General features: G+C 42.0%; 1 protein-coding gene and 1 pseudogene across 4 annotated transcripts; both read left to right on the plus strand.

Annotated features, from left to right (window-relative positions):
* Positions 1–347: 347 nt before the first annotated feature.
* On the plus strand, positions 348–7,749 carry thumpd1 (THUMP domain containing 1). Of its 4 annotated transcripts, none has more exons than XM_086120761.1 (6): positions 348–440; positions 1,136–1,392; positions 5,255–5,414; positions 5,762–5,847; positions 6,283–6,445; positions 6,836–7,749. In XM_086120761.1, exons 2-6 carry the CDS (start codon positions 1,162–1,164, stop codon positions 7,528–7,530), a joined length of 1,335 nt encoding a protein of 444 aa, XP_085976887.1. In that variant the 5' UTR covers positions 348–440; positions 1,136–1,161; the 3' UTR covers positions 7,531–7,749. The 4 variants fall into 4 exon arrangements, with proteins under 4 accessions (XP_085976887.1, XP_085976885.1, XP_085976888.1 ...); XM_086120759.1 differs by lacking the exon at positions 348–440 and adding an exon at positions 485–643; XM_086120762.1 differs by lacking the exon at positions 348–440 and adding an exon at positions 493–643 and having other exon boundaries at positions 1,136–1,371.
* Positions 7,750–12,822: 5,073 nt separating this feature from the next.
* Positions 12,823–13,734, plus strand: LOC147199769 (uncharacterized; annotated as a pseudogene).
* Positions 13,735–18,135: the final 4,401 nt, after the last annotated feature.

Genomic DNA, 18,135 nt, shown 5'->3' on the forward strand with positions numbered 1-18,135 from the left:
CACAGCAATGAGTCCCCCTTCCGTGATTTACAGAGATGTTTTCATAGTTAAGACAACAATGTAATGCTTACATTTGGCTTTTTCAATATTTGATTTTCGTTCCTCTTCGCGTGCCGTAGACCTTGTTCGTAAATCCAATAAGGCACCTTAACGTCACAGAATGTCATTTCATGATAACTAATTTGACAAACAAAACAGCTAATAAGTTAAATATTTTCTTTCTGTACTGTTGTGTCTTGAATGACGAGGCACACACACGCGTTTGACGTGTGGTTAATACACCACGTGTACCATAATTTGCAATGTAATTGGCACGTTCGGGTAATTGACATTTTGCTTCGCGAGGTGTTGAGTGTTTTCGTCACTCCTCGCACGCCGTACATGTTCTCCAAATTTAAAGGAGGCTTCTTTCGAGATTTCCCACCTTTGATCTCACAGAGGTAAATCGCAATTGGCGCTGAACTTTTTTTTAACCAATTGAACGTTCAATTGACTTGTTTAGTACTTGTCGCGAAACTCCGGAGTAACTGTTTTTAGGCCCTACTGGCATCCCGTAGATGTCCTCCGTACCTGGTCCTTGGAAAACAATGGGGGCGTCCTTCCGTCACCAAAATACATTTCCTAATATCTAAGACAACAAATCGTAAGTTTAGTAAATTTTACATCAATTGTAATTTATGTAGTGAATTAAATACAGTAGTTGACAATTTGCGTCGAGCATTCCTCACAAAATGTTCGCTCTTCTCGCACTCCTAAAAGCCTTGTTTGAAGCAAAATGAGTCGCCCGTTATAAAATTGCAATTCCTCGCATTTAATACGCTTGGGGAACAAGACACAACTTAAAGATTCGTGTTGTACATAAGACGTGGATTATTTCCTTCGCGGAACCCGAAGATAAGCTTTTCGTCTCTCTTCGTACTCCGTAGAATCCCTCCCAAACGTGACTGTGGCGTCCTTCCGTAACCGAGTCCCATTTTCTATTTTAACGCACGTTTCTAACGCGTTCAGCTTTACTTAAATAAACCCTCGAGGTGTATTGTATTAGTATTACTATTGCGTTGCGTGTCGCTTTTAAACTGCCTCGCAGATTGCACACGGGGCTAAAAAAGAAAGTAAATATCCCATTTATTAATAGCTGTTTCCAGTGACGTCATTGGCAAGATGTCGGCACCGCAGAACGAGTTTCGGAAGCGCGGCAAGAAGCACTTCGGGGGCGCCCAGTATCACGCGAAACGATGGCGGGGCTCCAGGGAGCTGGAGGTGGGCATGCAGGGCATCCTGATCACATGTAACATGAACCAGAGGAAGTGCACGGCGGAGGCCTTCAACCTGCTCAGCGAGTACGCGGACAAGCTCTACGGACCCGAGAAGGTCAGCGAACGCACCGCCCAGGTGCTTGATCTTATTAGGTCTAACCATTGCACATTATTTTTTACACCTACGGTCTAAGAGTTTACATGCTGCTGAGATGTGAAAAAACTGCTTGCCCCCTCAACTTTATAATGAGGTCTAGCCACCCTCAGCAGTAACAGCTGAAATAAAATGTTTTCAATAACTGGCAACGAGTCTTTCACATCTCTGGTTACGTTATGGCCCAGTAATCTCGTGTTTTGAGTCGTTGTCATGCTTGCAAGTGCGTTACAGTTTGATGTTAAGAACTGATGGTCGAACATGCGCCTTCAGGATTTTTCGACAAAAAGCAAAATTTATGGTTCCATCAATCACAGAGAGTGATCCAGGTGGTGAAGTAGAAAAGCAAACACATACATGACTGTAACCATGCTTGACTTGCGCTGTGCTGTGTTACGTTCACCCCAGATCTAACAAGACACACGCCTTCCAAAAATGTTGAACTTTCGTCTCATCAGTCCAAAGAATAGCCTCCCAAAAGTCTTTAGAAACATTTAGTGTTTTTTTTCCCTCAAAGTAAGAGGAGCCTTTATGTTCTGTCAGCAGTGGTTTCTGTCTTAGAACTCTGTCAGGTATGTGCCCCCCTTTTTGTTGAGTTTGTTCATTGAACATAAAACATATATACAGTAATAATTTGACAGAAAATAAGGTAGATAAAAAAAGTAAAAAGAAAGAAATCAATCTTCATTCAACACAGCTATTATGTTCAAGGGAGTAGGAAGAAGTAAAAAACTTATCTAGTCCTACCCCGTTATGTGATTGTATCTAATAAATCATTTTTATATCAATCAGAAAAGAAAAAAGTAAGAAGAAAGAAGTCTCCATTAAGGCTCATACTTTACCCTTAACCGTGATATTTTTACAACTTTTGGTTTGTATCGGGATTATATACTTCCACACCCTGACACTCTTGTGTCAATTTTCTCTTGTATTCATAATGGATATTTATATACCTTTCTCTATTTATCAACTTAGTTCTGATTTATCGTTATATTTAATGTTTTGAATTTATCCTTTTAACTCTGATTGATGTAGGTTGTTTGTACTATTTTTTTGAATTTGTTTTTGAACTCGGCAAGCGATTTACTCATTTTCAGGTCCGTTTCGAGATTATTCCACAGATTAACACCTTTGATAGATACACTTCTTTGCTTGATGTTTGTTCTTGTTTTGAGTTTTTTGAATAAGTTGGTACCTCTTAAATCATAGCTGCTTTCTCGAATTTCGAAAAACATCTGAATGTTTTGACAGAGCAGGTTATTGTGTGCTTTGTACATTAATTGGGCGATTTTAAAGTCAACCAGGTCATAAAATTTCATCGTATTTAATTTGATAAATAGTGGATTTGTGGGTTCCGTATATTTTGATCTATTAGTTGAATCGAATTGCTTTTTTTTGTAGGTTGAGAATAGGGAGTGTGTTTGTTTTGCAGGCATTTCCCCATATTTCCACACAGTAGGTCATATATGGTAATAATAATGAAGTGTATAATCTGTACAAAGATCTCTTATTTAGCACTTCCTTGGTTTTGTAGAGGATCCCTACGGTTTTGGCTATTTTTCTTTTTACGTTATCGATATGTGGCTTCCAACATAGTTTTGAGTCTATTACTAATCCGAGAAACTTGGTTTCATACGCTCTTTCTATCTCAATTGAGTTTACCATAATTTTAGCTTGGTGTTTGATTGGTCTTGTGCCAAAAACAATTAACTTCGATTTTTTCAGGTTAAGTGACAATTTATTTCTGTCGAACCAGTTTTTTAATTTGTTTAATTCGTTTTCTACGGTTGTCAGGAGCTGTTTCAGATTTATTCCAGAACAGTAGAAAGTTGTATCATCAGCAAATAGGACACATTTAAATTGTTTTGAGACCTTGCAGATATCATTTATATATAAGATGAATAGTTTTGGACCAAGCACTGACCCCTGAGGAACTCCGTGAGTGATTTTCAGTTGATTCGTTTTTTTATTGTTGAGTTGCACGTACTGATATCTGTTTTCTAAATAACTTTTTATCCATTTATAAGCTACACCTCTAATGCCATATCTTTCTAGTTTTTTCAATAATATACTGTGATCTATTGTGTCAAAAGCTTTTTTTAGATCTAGGAAAACCCCAACAGTAAATTCTTTGTTGTCTATATTAGTGGCTATTGCTTCCACAAACTCCATAACTGCCATTGAGGTGGTCCGTTTTTCCCTGAAGCCATATTGATTCTCACTTAACAGCGCATGCTTTTGTATAAAGCTATCAAGTCTGCGAGAAAATAGTTTTTCTAATATTTTTGAAAATTGTGGTAGTAGTGATATTGGTCTATAATTTGTAAACCGATGTCTTTCTCCACTTTTATAGATTGGAATAACTTTAGCAATTTTCATTTTTGATGGAAAGATACCAGCTTTGAATGACAGGTTGCATATGTGCGTGAAAGGTCGCACTACATATTCTATAATCTGCTTTATTATTGTCATATCAATATTAAAGCAATCAGTTGACTTTTTGTTTTTATAATATTTGATACTTCTTCTTGTTTTACAGCAGTAAGGAACATCGTGGAGGAGTTTTTTTCTACATATCTATCTATTTCAAACAAGTTTGTTGGATCAGGAATTTGTTTTGCTAGGTTACTGCCGATGTTGACAAAATACTCATTAAATTCAGTTGCTATTTCTGCAGTTTTTTTCCAAAATAGTATTTTTGCCTTTGATAAAATACTCTGGATAATCCATTTTTTTAGGACTATTTCTGATTACTTGGTTAAGTATCTTCCATATTTCTTGCGTGTTACTTTTATTCTGCTCTAATAGTGCATGATAATGATCTCTTTTACTGGTTCTTATAATATTTACTAGTTTATTTTTATAGGTCTTATATATTTTTTCTGCTTCTTCAGTTCTCAATTTTAAAAACAATTTATATAAATTGTTTTTCTTTTTACATGTGTTTTCTACGCCTTTCGTTATCCATGGCTTACTTGGGTCTTTATACTTTTTGGAGACTTTAGTTAATGGAAAATGTTTATCATATAAGGAGATTATGGTAGACTGAAATACTTCAAACGCTGTATTTGGGTCTTCGTTTGAGTAGACCTCGGTCCAGTTTTGTTTTTCTAGGTCTTGCTTAAAGGCGTCGGTGGAGCGTTGGGTTCTTAGTCTTATTTCTGTTATGTGAGTTGTTGACTTAGCTTTTCTATCAAAATAATTATGAAAAACTGCAAAAACAGGTAGGTGGTCACTTATGTCATTAATGAGAAGTCCACTTTCCATTTTATGATCAATCTCATTTATAAATATGTTATCTATTAATGTGGCCGTGTCAACTGTTATTCTGCTAGGTTTCAGGATTACTGGGAAAAAGCTGTTGCTGTACATAGTATTTATGAAGTCGGTTGGTTTTTTTTGTGTCCATTTGGGTTTAATAAGTCAATGTTAAAGTCACCACATATTATTCGTGTTTTCTTATCGTTGTTGTAACTGAGCATATCTGTTAATTTTTTATTGAATGTGTCAATACATGATCCTGGTGTCCTATAGATGCAACTTAAGGCATCAAATATCATCATAAGTTGCATCTATAGGACAGTCATTCCTTAAAAAAAAAAAAAAATCATAATACAAAAACTATGTTTACATGGTTTGCCTTTGTCCGATATTTAAACTTGTTTGATGATATTTATCATTATTAAGAGAGGACACTGTGTAGTAGTTTGGGTTTCACGCCAAAGTTTCAAGCCTCGGTTGGGTTTTCAAACAAGGGTTTATTGAACGTTCCAAACAAGGGTTTCAAGCGTAGCGTTAAAATTGAAATGCTGACGTTGACAAACTGCGACCTTTTTGCTGTCAGTTGGAAGAGGACGCTGGAGGCTGCAGCGAAGAAGATGTCGAGGAGGCTCTGAAGAAAGAGGTGACACAGCTGCGAGCGTATGGCAGCAGTCAGGAGCGACGTTTCCAAGCCCTGGAGAGCGGGGCCAACAACGTCATCTTCATCAGAACTCGCAATCTGGGTAATTGTCTTGGCTGTGTTCGGAATCACTATATCAAACTGTGAAACGGGCTACGTTCAGGCTGCAGGCAAATGCGACCGAAATCAGATTTTTTTTTTTTTTTGCCCAAAAGTGAGCTGTGTCTGATTTTTATGATTTCCTTATGACAGTCTGAATGACTCAATTCCGATTCCACCTGCCCCCGCCAAAACAAAATCTGACCTGGGTCACTTTCATGTGGATTTAGATCGAATACGAATCAGATTTTTTGCAATATGACATCGGTTTGAATGGCCAGGTCGCATGTATCCGACCTATCCGTCATCAAAAGCCCAATATTTTTTGATTTGTTTATTTTTTGAACGCAGAGTCTGACAAGTTGGTTCATCACATCCTGGCCGATCTGCACGCTACCAAGAAGAAGAAGACACGTGTCATCCTTCGCATGCTGCCGGTGAGATGCAAAAAAAACAACTCCAGCAGTTGCTGCGCTATCGTTTCGCAGGTTAACCGTCTGACTCCAATGCACTTACGGTATGTTAGCAGCCTGACTACAAAAAAGTGTTCGGGCTTTGATCATTGGGCCACTCCCAATTTGATGAACGCTCGGGAAACTCGCACCCTCGCCAGTCATGTGGCCCCCCCAGGCACACTCCGAACAGTTCCGTGATATATACAGTATATATATAAAAAATTCCTCGTCTCACCGAGGAATTTATATATATATATATATTTTAGAATGAGTCTTTTGTTTAGACATTGACCTCTTTTCAATGGCATTTTGAGATCATTTGTTTGAGGTAACGTGCGTCATGAATGAAACTGTTCTTATTGTTCATTGCTATGCTAATTTACAGCAAGGTAGCAACCTGTGTTTGTGTGCCACAAGGTAACGGGCACATGCAGGGCCTTCCCGGAGGACATGATGAGGTATCTGTCTACCTTTCTGGAGCCGTGGTTCAAGAAGCCCAACTGCGCCAGTTACCAGATTGCCTTCAAGTCGCGAAACAACAACCACAGCAAGAGAGGCGACGTCATCAAGGCCATTGCCAGTAAGCTCCAACTGGATGTTAACATATCAGCTATTAGCATTTTTGCATCTCGGCTGCATTAAAATCTGTCACGCATACTGTCTATTCCAGTAGGTTCCTGTCTCCAAGTAACCCCTGCTCCGCTTTGCAGTCATGACATGAAATTTACCTCTTTTCTTTCTTTTTTTATTTTTTTTAATCACCAGCGACAGTAAACAATAAGTGTTGTAAAACTTAGTGTTATGCGGGCAACTCATATTTGGGATCCAAATCGGAAGCAGTGACCCACCAGATCCAGCAGCTGGCGCTGTGGCTTGGGAAAAAAACTTAGCTCTTGCATCTCAGGATAATGGAGGGAGACAGTGCCTAACAATTTCTTGCTTTTTTTTCCCCCGTGTGTGTCCCTTAAAGCCCTGGTGGGCAAGCTGAACCCCAGAAACATGGTGAACCTGACCCAGCCGGACCTCACCATCATCTTGGAGGTGATCAAGACCGTGTGCTGTGTCAGCGTGGTCCGCGAGTATACACGCTACAAGAAGTACAACCTGCAGGAAGTGGTCAAAGATGAAGAGCCCAAGAAGGAAGAGAGCAACACCACAGCCGAAAAGGCAGCCGAGGCACCCGCCGGCGAGGCGGAAGTGGCCACGAAGGAGGAAGGCAGTACCGTAACTGAAAAGGCAGCCGAGGAAGCGGCCACGAACGAGGAAGCGGCCATGAAGGAAGAAGGCAACACCGTAACGGAAAAGGCAGCCGACGCACCGGCCGGCAAGGAGGACGCGGCCAAAGCGGAGGAAGGCACCACCGTAACCGAAAAGGCAGCAGAGAGCCCCGCCGATGAGGATCAAGCGGCCAAGAAGGAGGAATGCCGCAACGTAACCGAAAAAGTGGCCGGAGCACCTGCCAGAGAGGAGGAAGCGGCCGAGAAGGGGGCTGGCGAACCAGCAACAGCTGGCGGCGAGGTGGTCAAGAGAGAGGAAGGCGACACCGTAACCGAACCAGCAGCTGCTGTTTGCAGCGAGGAGGCGAAGCAGCCTGGGCAGGAAGACCTGCAGGAAGAATCTGCAATGGAGGACGATGATAATAAGGTGGAAGGGGATGGAGAGTAACTGTGTTTTTGTAGTTGTTGTTGTTGTTGTTCTATTGCCGAGTGGGTTTTTTTTTTTTCAAAACATGGTTTTACAGTTGTTTTTGTCAAGGGAGGTTAGTAAGCCGTTTGTGTTTTTAACCTTCGAATGTTGTTCTGATCTTGACTTTTAGATTTTACATGTGTCACATTCTGTTTTTCTGTGAAGAAACATACAGAATTAAACATGGTTTATACTGTACATGATTGTTTTGACTATAACTGTTGAAGATGCTGATGTATGTCACCGCTTCGCAACCTGTGAAAATTACTCCATAACATGCACACAAAATGCTAATTTGTGGCCACAAAATAGGTGTTTTGTGCGGTTTGATAATATTTTAACACACAATTTGGATGTCTGAGTCAGCAATTGCAGACACCTTCACAAGACATTGTAGGTGAGGTGGTGGTCCAAACAATATATCCACGCCATGTCGCAGCAGGGGTTCTGTAATCCTCATTAAAAATATATACTGTATATATATTACACACCACTCGTATTATTAGTTACTCTACATGATTTTGCGAATCTCGCCTTTGGCAGAAGAGTAGCCATTAACTTCCACCATTGCCGATAACCATCTACCTTTCACTGCCTCATTTTGTGAAGTTTACCACACTGCGTTCTCTCAAGAAACCTCGACTGGAATGTTTCAGGCAGGCTATCGGCTCAACCTTTTTAGCTTTCCCACATTCGCTGTTGTCCAAGATTCCTTGTGGCTCTTAAAATTCGTTGTATAAACCTAAACAATTATTGTTTTTAGTATTATGATCATCATCATCACGACAACTATTGATGAAATGATTGCTGCAGTGCTCCCATTTACCACCAGATAAAGCCAGACTTGTATTTAACTGATCCTACAGACGCTCTTTTTTTTAATGGACTTTATTAACCACACCGACAAATTTCCAGGACCTCGTTGGGCAATATTGAAAAGCTTATACGGTGCAAAATGTATTCTCTTTATACATCAGTATATAAAATGTATGTTTTCAGGAGTTAGTATTATTACTACACATTTTCCCCCCCAAAAAATTCCTCCAATGACTGTCTACGGGAAAAAAGATTAAGTGACATCTTAATGGCGTAAGTTAGCCTCTGTTGAAATCCAATTTTCTGTCACTTGTTTTCCTCGTAGTCTGTCGAATTTGTTTACAACTACTACAGCAGTTTAAAGTAGTTTGGTATGTTTGTAATATAATTAATAACCAAGCAACCATGATGTACAATAATGTTAGCACGTATGCTAACGATAAAGTAAGAATGATAGCGTTAGCAATACCACGTACTTGCATCAATGCGATTTTAAGCTAAAATTGCGATAAATCCTCCTGACTACCAGCAGTTCAAATTTGTCCTCTGTAGAGGACATTTGTGAACCTAAATATCTCCCACCCAGTGCATCCAATCGCATTAACTCATTTTGTGCTCTAAAGAGGACATTCAGTGCTTTCCAAAGATACCAAATTTGTAAGGTGTGGGGCTTTGTTACTTTGACTTTTCAATAGAAGAAAACGGCTTCCCTCAGTGAAAGCACTTTATGGGAAGAGGAAAAGTAATACATTTTATGAAACATATTTTGGCTTGAAATGCTGTTGGCATTTTATTTATAATACTCTTATGAACACGTTAAAGTGTTGTTTGAGTTGTTTTAAGTGTATTTGAGCCTAGTATTTAAGTGTTTAAAAAATGTCCTCTGTAGTGGAATTTCAACAATTTCTTTTGGAGTAGTCCAATTACTTCACATAGATTGGGGAATTTCAAAATAAATGTGATTGGACAACAATTTTCCCCCCTGGTAGTCAGGAGGATAAGAGTGAATTTAAAAGTCTACATGCCCCTGTTGAAATTCCGGGGTTTTTTTAAATTAAAAAATAATGAGATCCCAATAACTCTTTTCAAAACATTTTCCAATCCTAATGTGGCATTTAGCCTTTACAACTTAGTTAAAACATAGATTTTTAGAAGGGGAGTCAAAATAAACAACTCAGATGATGCGGTTGCACAAGCGTCCAACCGCTACCGTTGCTGGAGATGTCGCATTCCGGGTATGTTGACTTCGTTGTATTTCATTGTCCAACCCTCATTCCCCGTTTTAACAGGAGAAAATGTTTATTGAATCGGTGTCAGACCAAATACCGCCGTCTGCCATATAGTTTTTCCCTTCTCAGAGCTCGTTACACTTGGGCTGAACCGTTGCTGACCCGGTGTTCGTTATCTCAGTGTTATTTACCTGCAAAATTTGCCTCACCAGCGTTGTTGTCCCTCAGCGCCTGCAATCAGCGTGACCCCGCGGACAGCTCCGACTTTTTTGATTTGATTAGCCAATTAGACGTGACGGCGAGGATATAGTGAGCATCACGATGGAATTTTAATGATGTGGCTGCACAGTCAGAGCAGACAACAACAAAATTTAATGAGATTTTGAGCTTTCTATATGGAGGAGCATTAGGGCCCCACCAAAATAAAAATGTTGCCAAATATTGATAATATTATCTGTATCGATGATTTCATTTCTTTTTAATTTGGCACATTTAACACTTAATTCATTTAGCCATGCAGTTGTTACCTGTACTTAAGAACTTTGGTCTGTCTAGTAGTCCATCTAATAAAGAAAAGGCTGTGTTTCAATCCAGTTAGCAGTTGAAGAGCATAGTTAAAAATTGCCCTCTGAGGCCACGTCTAATTAACCCTCAGCGGGCACTCTCGAGCCAAACAGGAGGCTGTAGACACATCCACAACGTAGTATGGCGCACTCCGGTTTAAATGTCACACGGCCGTGAAACAACAACATCCATGGGTGTCCCCAGGGGGTCGAGGATTAGCTGCTGTGCCTCCATATTTGACCTTTATGAGCGGCTAAGTAGTGTTCTCCAGGGTCTCGTTTGTCTCACTTTCGCTGAACAATGGCCTCCAAGCAACCCCTCCTCAACCCCCACTCTGCGCTGCAAGGACTGTGCACCATCAATAATTACAATAGTGGAGCGATCACAACGCTTAGCCTTTCTGTCTGTTAGCTTAAGGCAAATGCTAAATAGCATTGTTTTTATTTTTATTTTTTTGCGGGGTGATAACCCTTCTTGATATTGATTGAAAACAAACGGGGCAGTGACGCATGTAGACAGGTACTATACTTGAACAGTAGTCTCAAGCATACAGTATATTCTTTGTCCTCCGCAAAGAACGACTGACATTGGTGCTGTGCAGATGAGCTGAGAGGGTTTTTGTCCTCAGAAAATACGTTTTTTGTCTTGTAACCACATAATGTTCTAATTTTATCCGAACGTTTACTAGCTTAATGCTAACACACATGACAAAAACTCCACAGAGGGGTAACAGATAGCATCGGTATGTCATAAAATGTGACCATCAGTTGTGCATCAACACACGTAGACAGACAAGAGAACAATACTCAAAGGCATTTACTTCTAATAATAATGAATTTTATTCATAATGCACTTTACATCAAAACAATCAGCTCAAAGTGCAGTGTTGAAATTGAACCGAAAAGTGGCCTTTCCATTTATGAGGAAAGATGATTTGAAATACAGCTGTTTTGACTTCAACCAATTAAGCTCACAAGGTGAGGCACCACTGGATTCTGTTGTTTTCCTAAAAATAAATGAATAGACATAGATGAAAAAAAAATCGACAATTATTCTCAAATGACCACTTTCTTTTCATTTCTTGATAAACATTTTCTAAAACAGAAAAAAAACACCTTAACGGATGTAGATTGTGTTCTACTGTACACTTGTTTGCATAAATGAGTGGCAGATCAATGTCATTGTTATTTAAATGAGGCTGCGCGGTGCATCGCAAGTCACCTTGTGTTTGTGTGTTTGTTAGAGTGTGTTTTTTACAGCGTCATGCTCGACAACTTGCAGCGCAACACAAAGAAAACCAAGAAGTGATGATTACGTGCTCGTGTGCCAAACTGGGATTTAGCGGCGAGCTGTTTCGTGCCCTTGTGGCCTACAGGCAGGTGCTGCTTCTTCCCCCCCACACACACAGTGCACATTTTTGTTTATTTCCATCCATTGTTAATTTGGATGATGGGAGCATTCTGGAGTGTGTGTATATAAGAGGCCGAGAGAAGGATGTTGTATTGTACTAATAGAAAAATGCTTATCAAACCTCAGCAGCCCGCTATTAGCGTTTAACCCCCGACGATGCTACAGGTGGGTTGTTGGGATTTAGTTGATGAGGATTACGCGGGAAGTCATTTGTGGCGGAAGAAAAAGCCGAGCGGGAGGGCTATTAATGTGGCCGAATTAGTTTTCCTCATACCTGCAGCCATATGCGATTTGCATGTGAATGACCGTTTATGCGATTGGGAGATGTGAGTAACCATAACTTACATTTCATGACAAAATATATTTTTGCTGTTGTCTGTGGCCTAAATGTCACTGGATGGAGTAAATTCAAAGGTGCAAGAAGGATTTTCGTCCATCCATTTTCCGATCTGCTTTATCCTCACAAGGGTCACGGGGGGGTGCTGGAGCCTATCCCAGCTCTCTTCGGGCAGCAGGCGGGGGACACCAGCCAATCGCAGGGCACACAGGGACAAACAACCATCCGCGCTTACACTCACACCTAGGGACAATTTGGAGTGTTCAATCAGCCTGTCATGCATGTTTTTGGAATGTGGGAGGAAACCGGAGTACCCAGTGAAAACCCACGCAGGCACGGGGAGAACATGCAAACTCCACAAAGGGAGGCTGGAGCCGGGATCGAACCCTGCACCTCTGCACTGTGAGGTTGATGCGCTAACCGGGCCACCCTATGTGTGTGTATGCATGTGTGTGTGTGTGTGTGTGTGTGTGTATATATATATATATATATATATAATTACATTTTCAACAACTTTCTTTGTTGAAAATAATGTTTTATTTTATTCTAGTTGTACTGCAACTTTTTTCCATCTAAATTCTTTTGCAGATTAAATTTTTTCCAAATTAAACCTGATTTTTTTACTTTAAAAAATGACTTTTTTTAAAACAAATCTTTAAAAATAAGTTTGTTTGTTTTTTACCTATCTGAACAATATCAGATGTTTCATATGAAAAATAAAGTCTTTTTGTCATGTATGATTTTGACTTTACTCCTGTTGTATGATGTCTTTTTGTCTTTATTCTAATTTTCTCAGATTCTGCTGAGACACACACATAGAGGGGTCCCTAACAGGATTTGGAGAACGGTACCCACGAGCAGGAGGCGATGTAAGGAGCCATCATCCAGTGACAGCGGTGAGCGTGACACAAGTTCATGGCGCTGGTGCAGGAAGGCTTTAAAAAAAATAAAAATAAAAAACTTCAAGGGTCTCAACAGGGGGCCTTGGGGTACGCCTGTCGAACTGGTGTATGTGGGTCCTGTGGAGGGGGGCGAAGGCGCCTTATCGTCCAAGCTCTCCTTATGCTCCATATTTTCACCCAGGGTCCAGCCCCAGAAGCCCCCTTTGATGCTCTGCGTGATGATGTCATAGCGAGGGAGGGGAGCGAGGCACGATCAAAGCCGAGTAAAGGGGAGGGATGAAGATGCGGAGGAAGAGGAGGCGAGGCACATCCAAGACAACAACGGGACAAAGATGGCGACAGCATCCGCCGGCGGGACGTCCCCCCCTAAACCTTGCCAAGGGTTCAAGCCTCCGTTCGTCCACCTCAGGATGACCGGTGAGACCACGCGGCGGAAGGCCGAGCGTCGACGCCATGGCCGCCATCGGGCTCGCACGGTAAGCCTCTCCACCCTCGCCGATCTCTGCTATGTCCCCGTCTTTTCTTATATTTTTTCCTGTCCATTTTCCATTTTCTTTTCTTTTTTGGCCCTTTCATCGGGGGCTCCTTTTTGGCCACTAATATAGGCCTCTCTTAGCCATCAAAGGCAGCACATCAATTGCCTTGACTCCCAAGTGTATGTGCGAGAGGGTTGAAGGAGAGAGGAAGGGGGGAGACAGAGAGAGGGGAAAAAAAGACAGATGAACGCCATGTTAGCAAAGATCAAGGCTCGCTTTCATGCTTCGTTTTCGTTTGGTCGTCTTCGTTCGGTAGGCGGGTGGCGGCGGCGGCGGCGCATAGGCGGTGTCGCTTTCCCATCCCGTCCTTCCCGACTCGCTCCGAATTCGCTCAGAAAACTACCCTTTTTTTTGTTGTATTTTTTTTAGCATATTTCCTCTACGGATGATGACAATACGTGAAACAATATTTGAATAAGCAGCAGGAGGGCGGCAGGCTAATCCGGTGTGGCTAATCCAGCATTGGCGCAGGCCATACTGGCGGCCCAAGAGTATTCAGCGGCGTCACAATGCACGTCAGCGGGACGCCGTGGCAGATTTACTGACAACTTGCAAACCAACACGGGAGCGGCTGGGAAAGGCCAGCAGATGGATGGACGGACGGATGGAGAGATAAACGGAGGGATCATTGAGCGGCCTCGCTGACGCCTTCTGTATGTCCACTCGTGCTACGGCAACGAATCTGATCATAAAACACGTCCTCCGCCTCCATGATAAGGCACATGATCGAAATGACTTTGGACTGATAATATTTACGAAATTTGATCACGGACAAGAAAATACATCTTTATTCGCATCGGATCCACCCCCTCTTCCCCCAAATTTTTAGTCTCGTGCATTGTATTTCCTTTTTCAGAATACAATAAATGCTCCCCGTCCCCTCCTTTTTTAATATGAAAAATAGTTCCCCCCCCCCAAAAAAAAAATGTGTGTATATACTGTATATATATATTTTTTTTTTTCTGTCGCGCTGTGTTGCTTAAACGAGGTCCGGTCAATTCGACACATATTATGAGAAACGGATGTGACGTCGACTCCATGGCGAGAAGCCGGTAGTAGGCACCTCCGGCTGATTTCAGCTGTGGGCGTGCGAGAGGTCGGCGCCATCGAGCTCCTCTCTCTTGTATTGAAGCGGAGCTACTGTGCAACTTTTCATTTTCACACAGCCAGAGTGGGAAAGACATCACTAAGCAGACTACAAATGCAAAGAAATGGTTGTACTCATCATTAAATGTAGACAAACAAGTACAAATATTCCTAGGATATCAATTTTCTTTTATCTTATTCAAAATAATGTTTTATCCAGTCCTGCTACGTCCTCCCAAAAATTGAAGATAAAACCTGTGTTTCTCTATCTTAACTAAAGCAATCAAAATGTCATTATTTATTTAGTTTATCTTGATTGACGCGGTAAGGCAATTGAGAAGTGATTGTCATTTGCAACGATGACCCGTGAGCGGGCAACAGACATAATATCCCATTTTGGAATTTTTATCTAAAATGGATATGACTTTTTTTTTTAAGAATTTCAAATGAAATCAAATTTCTTTTAGTCACTTTGTACATTTGACCGTTTGGCCGCGGTACATCCAGACAGCGACAAGTTGCGTGGAAAAAGGCACACAGGGAAGAAAAACGGTGTCATCGCCCAATGACCACGGCCATGTCCAGACAGAGGCCCGAGCATCTTGGCCACCACCTCCTCCTGTTTGGCCAAGCACTTGTCTCCAATTCATCTGAAAGAGCCAGAGGTCTGTCGCTCCTCTAAGCGCCATATAATGAAGATTTTACTGCGGGCCACTTCTATCTAAATGGGTCTTTGTACCGCGGGGGACCCCAAAGAGATAAGCCCGTTTTTGACAGGCCCTCCGTACAGATGCCTAAATCTGCAGTGGCAGCTGGAACAAAGGAGCCCACCGCCCCCCTCCTCCTCCGTGCACAAAAAGCGGCCATCGCTTCACTTTCCACTCAATGCCAGACGTCCTGCTCCCTGCTTTTTATCTTCATTGGAAGTGGCAGTCGTGGCCACATGCTTGTCAACTGGTAAACAAGTGAAGAGTTCCAGCCCCTGCTTTGCCTCGCAATGCAGACCTGACACCTCAAGATGGCTTGTCCTGCAATTAGGTTGATAATAGAGCCCTCTTGAATCATTTTTTCTCTCCAGTGGATTCAACATGCCCAAAAACGCACACATATTTACTTGTTTTTATGACTACCCGGAACTCTTTCCATAGCGCCTTCAGGAAAATTTCAAAGGAAAAACAACCCCCCCAAAAACGCAAAGAAATCAGCCCTGACATCAGTTTCACTCATCAAAACAAAATTGGGTGGACGCGTCTGACATATGAGCACACACAGAAAAGGATGTGGGGCATTTCAATTTGAAGAAGCCATTTTGGGAGAAATTGCAGGACTTTTTGTCGTTTGTCAAGCTTTTTTTGGGGGGGGGGGGAATAACTGTCTTTGAAGAAAATTCAATATTTACACGACGAACTCAACTCAACTTTATTTACCACTTTCAAACCGACCGTAGCTTCATGCAAAGTGCTGTACATCAAGTCCAAATTAAAAAGGTAAACAAAAACGTCATTAAAATTCAATCAAGACAGTAAAGACAAACTCCTACTAGGGAATTTGTCCAAACTATCAAAAGATGGGGAAAATTGCCGAGATTTTTTGTTTTCCTACTCCGACTGACGTAGCCAAAGGCTGATGATCAATTCAAGGATTCGCTATGAGTCTCAACTCTGCAAATGTTCCATGGGAAAAATGCACGAGGATCTTCTGCTGTCTCGTTTGGCACATGCACACAACTTTATGAGGTGTGTTCAGGGCGCTGGACTTTTAGACGACTGTAAATATTAATGTTGTGTACTCAAGTTAGAGGTCATAGGTACTGTAGGTGGATGGACAGATGCCAGGTGTATTAAAGCCCCCCCCCCCCCCCCCTCATGTGATGACCTTTCTTCAGCTGAGAGCTCAGACAATTGCACGCACGCACGCACACACACACACACACACACACGGAGGAGGAGGCTCATTATAGATTCATAAGTAGCATCATGCCCTCAACCCTTCCTCACCAAGACATCATAAAGGTCAAGTTCAGCCTCCTCAGTATTCTGTCTTTGTCCCTCTCTCTCTCTCCTCCTCGTCTGCGGGGGCAACTGCCGCAAACAATAACAACACCACTAGAATGCGTACGTGCGTGTGTGTAATTTTGTAGTGAAGCATGCATACGTGTCAGGTCTGCCAATCAAGTGAACCTTCAGCACATATTGTATATTGTATGCTTGGTCGATTCAGGTATGAGGAAAACATAACTAAGACCAAGTCTTTTCAGCACCGGAAAGCACGTTTGGGTCTAAAATATCCCGATAGTCTCGGGATTTTGTTGTGCCCTGCTCAGATCACCATAGGTCAGTTGAAGCAAAACCGGCCCATTTTTGCACTAGGCACTTTGAAAACCCCGATAGTTTGAAGATTTCTTTTAACCTCCCACAGAGCACCTTGTGCCGGATGCAACAAAGCCTGTGCATTTCACATTTGCTTCAGTGAATGCCTTGATAGTCTTGAGATTTCGTTATACGCTACATAGATTCACGATGTCCTGTGCCACGTGCAGAGGAATAATTCCATTCCACGCACCCTATGCCGGATATAACAAAAACAGTCGAGTGATAGTGCCGGTTTCTTATGTGTGCTTTATTTTTGCATCTCTACGCAAAGAGCTGATGCTACCAACCAAAAAGCCACTACAGCTTTTTGTCCATGTGTGTACCTGTTGCTGAGCTGATGTTTTTTCAACACTGTTGCTAACAGCAGCAAGGAAACAGTCTCTCGCACGAACCAAAATGTGGCCTCTCACCGCCCGCTTTGCCCTATTCACGATGACATCGCGAGTCTTTAGCGCCGATTAACTCAGCAGTTCGGGTCGATTTGGACACGTACGTGGCCTGGTCGACGTTGATGCACAACGAGTGAATGTAACCTTGTTTCCCATAGGCTATGTTTGGTCGCCATGAGACAGCAACACCAATCATCGGTACAGGATTGGACCTGTGCAAGTGCGTGGACCCCACCTGACCGAGGAGACATGGTGGTGAGGCATTTGATTCAAAACTATCAGAATGTGTCACACAAAACAAAAATAAAATTGCCATTACACCATTAAGTCAGCTGTCCTCATTTAAGAGTACATGTGTTTGTAGTAATGTCGCTCAGTCGCACTCTCTCTCTCTCTCTCTCTCTCTCTCGCTCGCTTGCTCTACCGACTAAGGCTCGGTCGGTTGGTGCTCCTCCCGGCTGGCTGACTAACTGACGGACTGACAGCCGGCATGAGAAGGCTGAGAGGCGGCGTGCTCGCCCGCTGCCGGCAGGGGAGCAGAAGTGGACGGAAGCCACGGTGAACTGACGGCAGGTTAGAAACTGCAGGTGAGAACCTTTTTTTTTTTGTCTCTATGTAGGACCAACACAGATATAAAAAACAGAATGACAGTATTCATTTCTTGAGTGAGCTGACATGCGCAGATTGTCTCAATGTTGAATTATAACATGTACCGATGACAGGTTGAGGTGAACTGCTCGTTAATCAGCACGTTTTATTGCCTCAATTACGGTAACTCGTTTTTGGAGGGTGTAGTAACCTGTGTTCACCAACAGGAGCACTGTCACGCAGTAGGGGGTATGTTACTGCTTAATTGATGGTCAAAGACAATTATTGCTTTTATTTTTGGAATTACCTTTATTCATCAGTATTTTACTAAGTCTTTTATACTGAATTTTTAACA

Source organism: Hippocampus guttulatus, chromosome 9 (assembly GCF_054856545.1).
Source record: "Hippocampus guttulatus isolate MCC_2025c chromosome 9, RoL_Hgut_1.0, whole genome shotgun sequence".
NCBI classification, from domain to species: Eukaryota; Metazoa; Chordata; class Actinopteri; order Syngnathiformes; family Syngnathidae; genus Hippocampus; species Hippocampus guttulatus.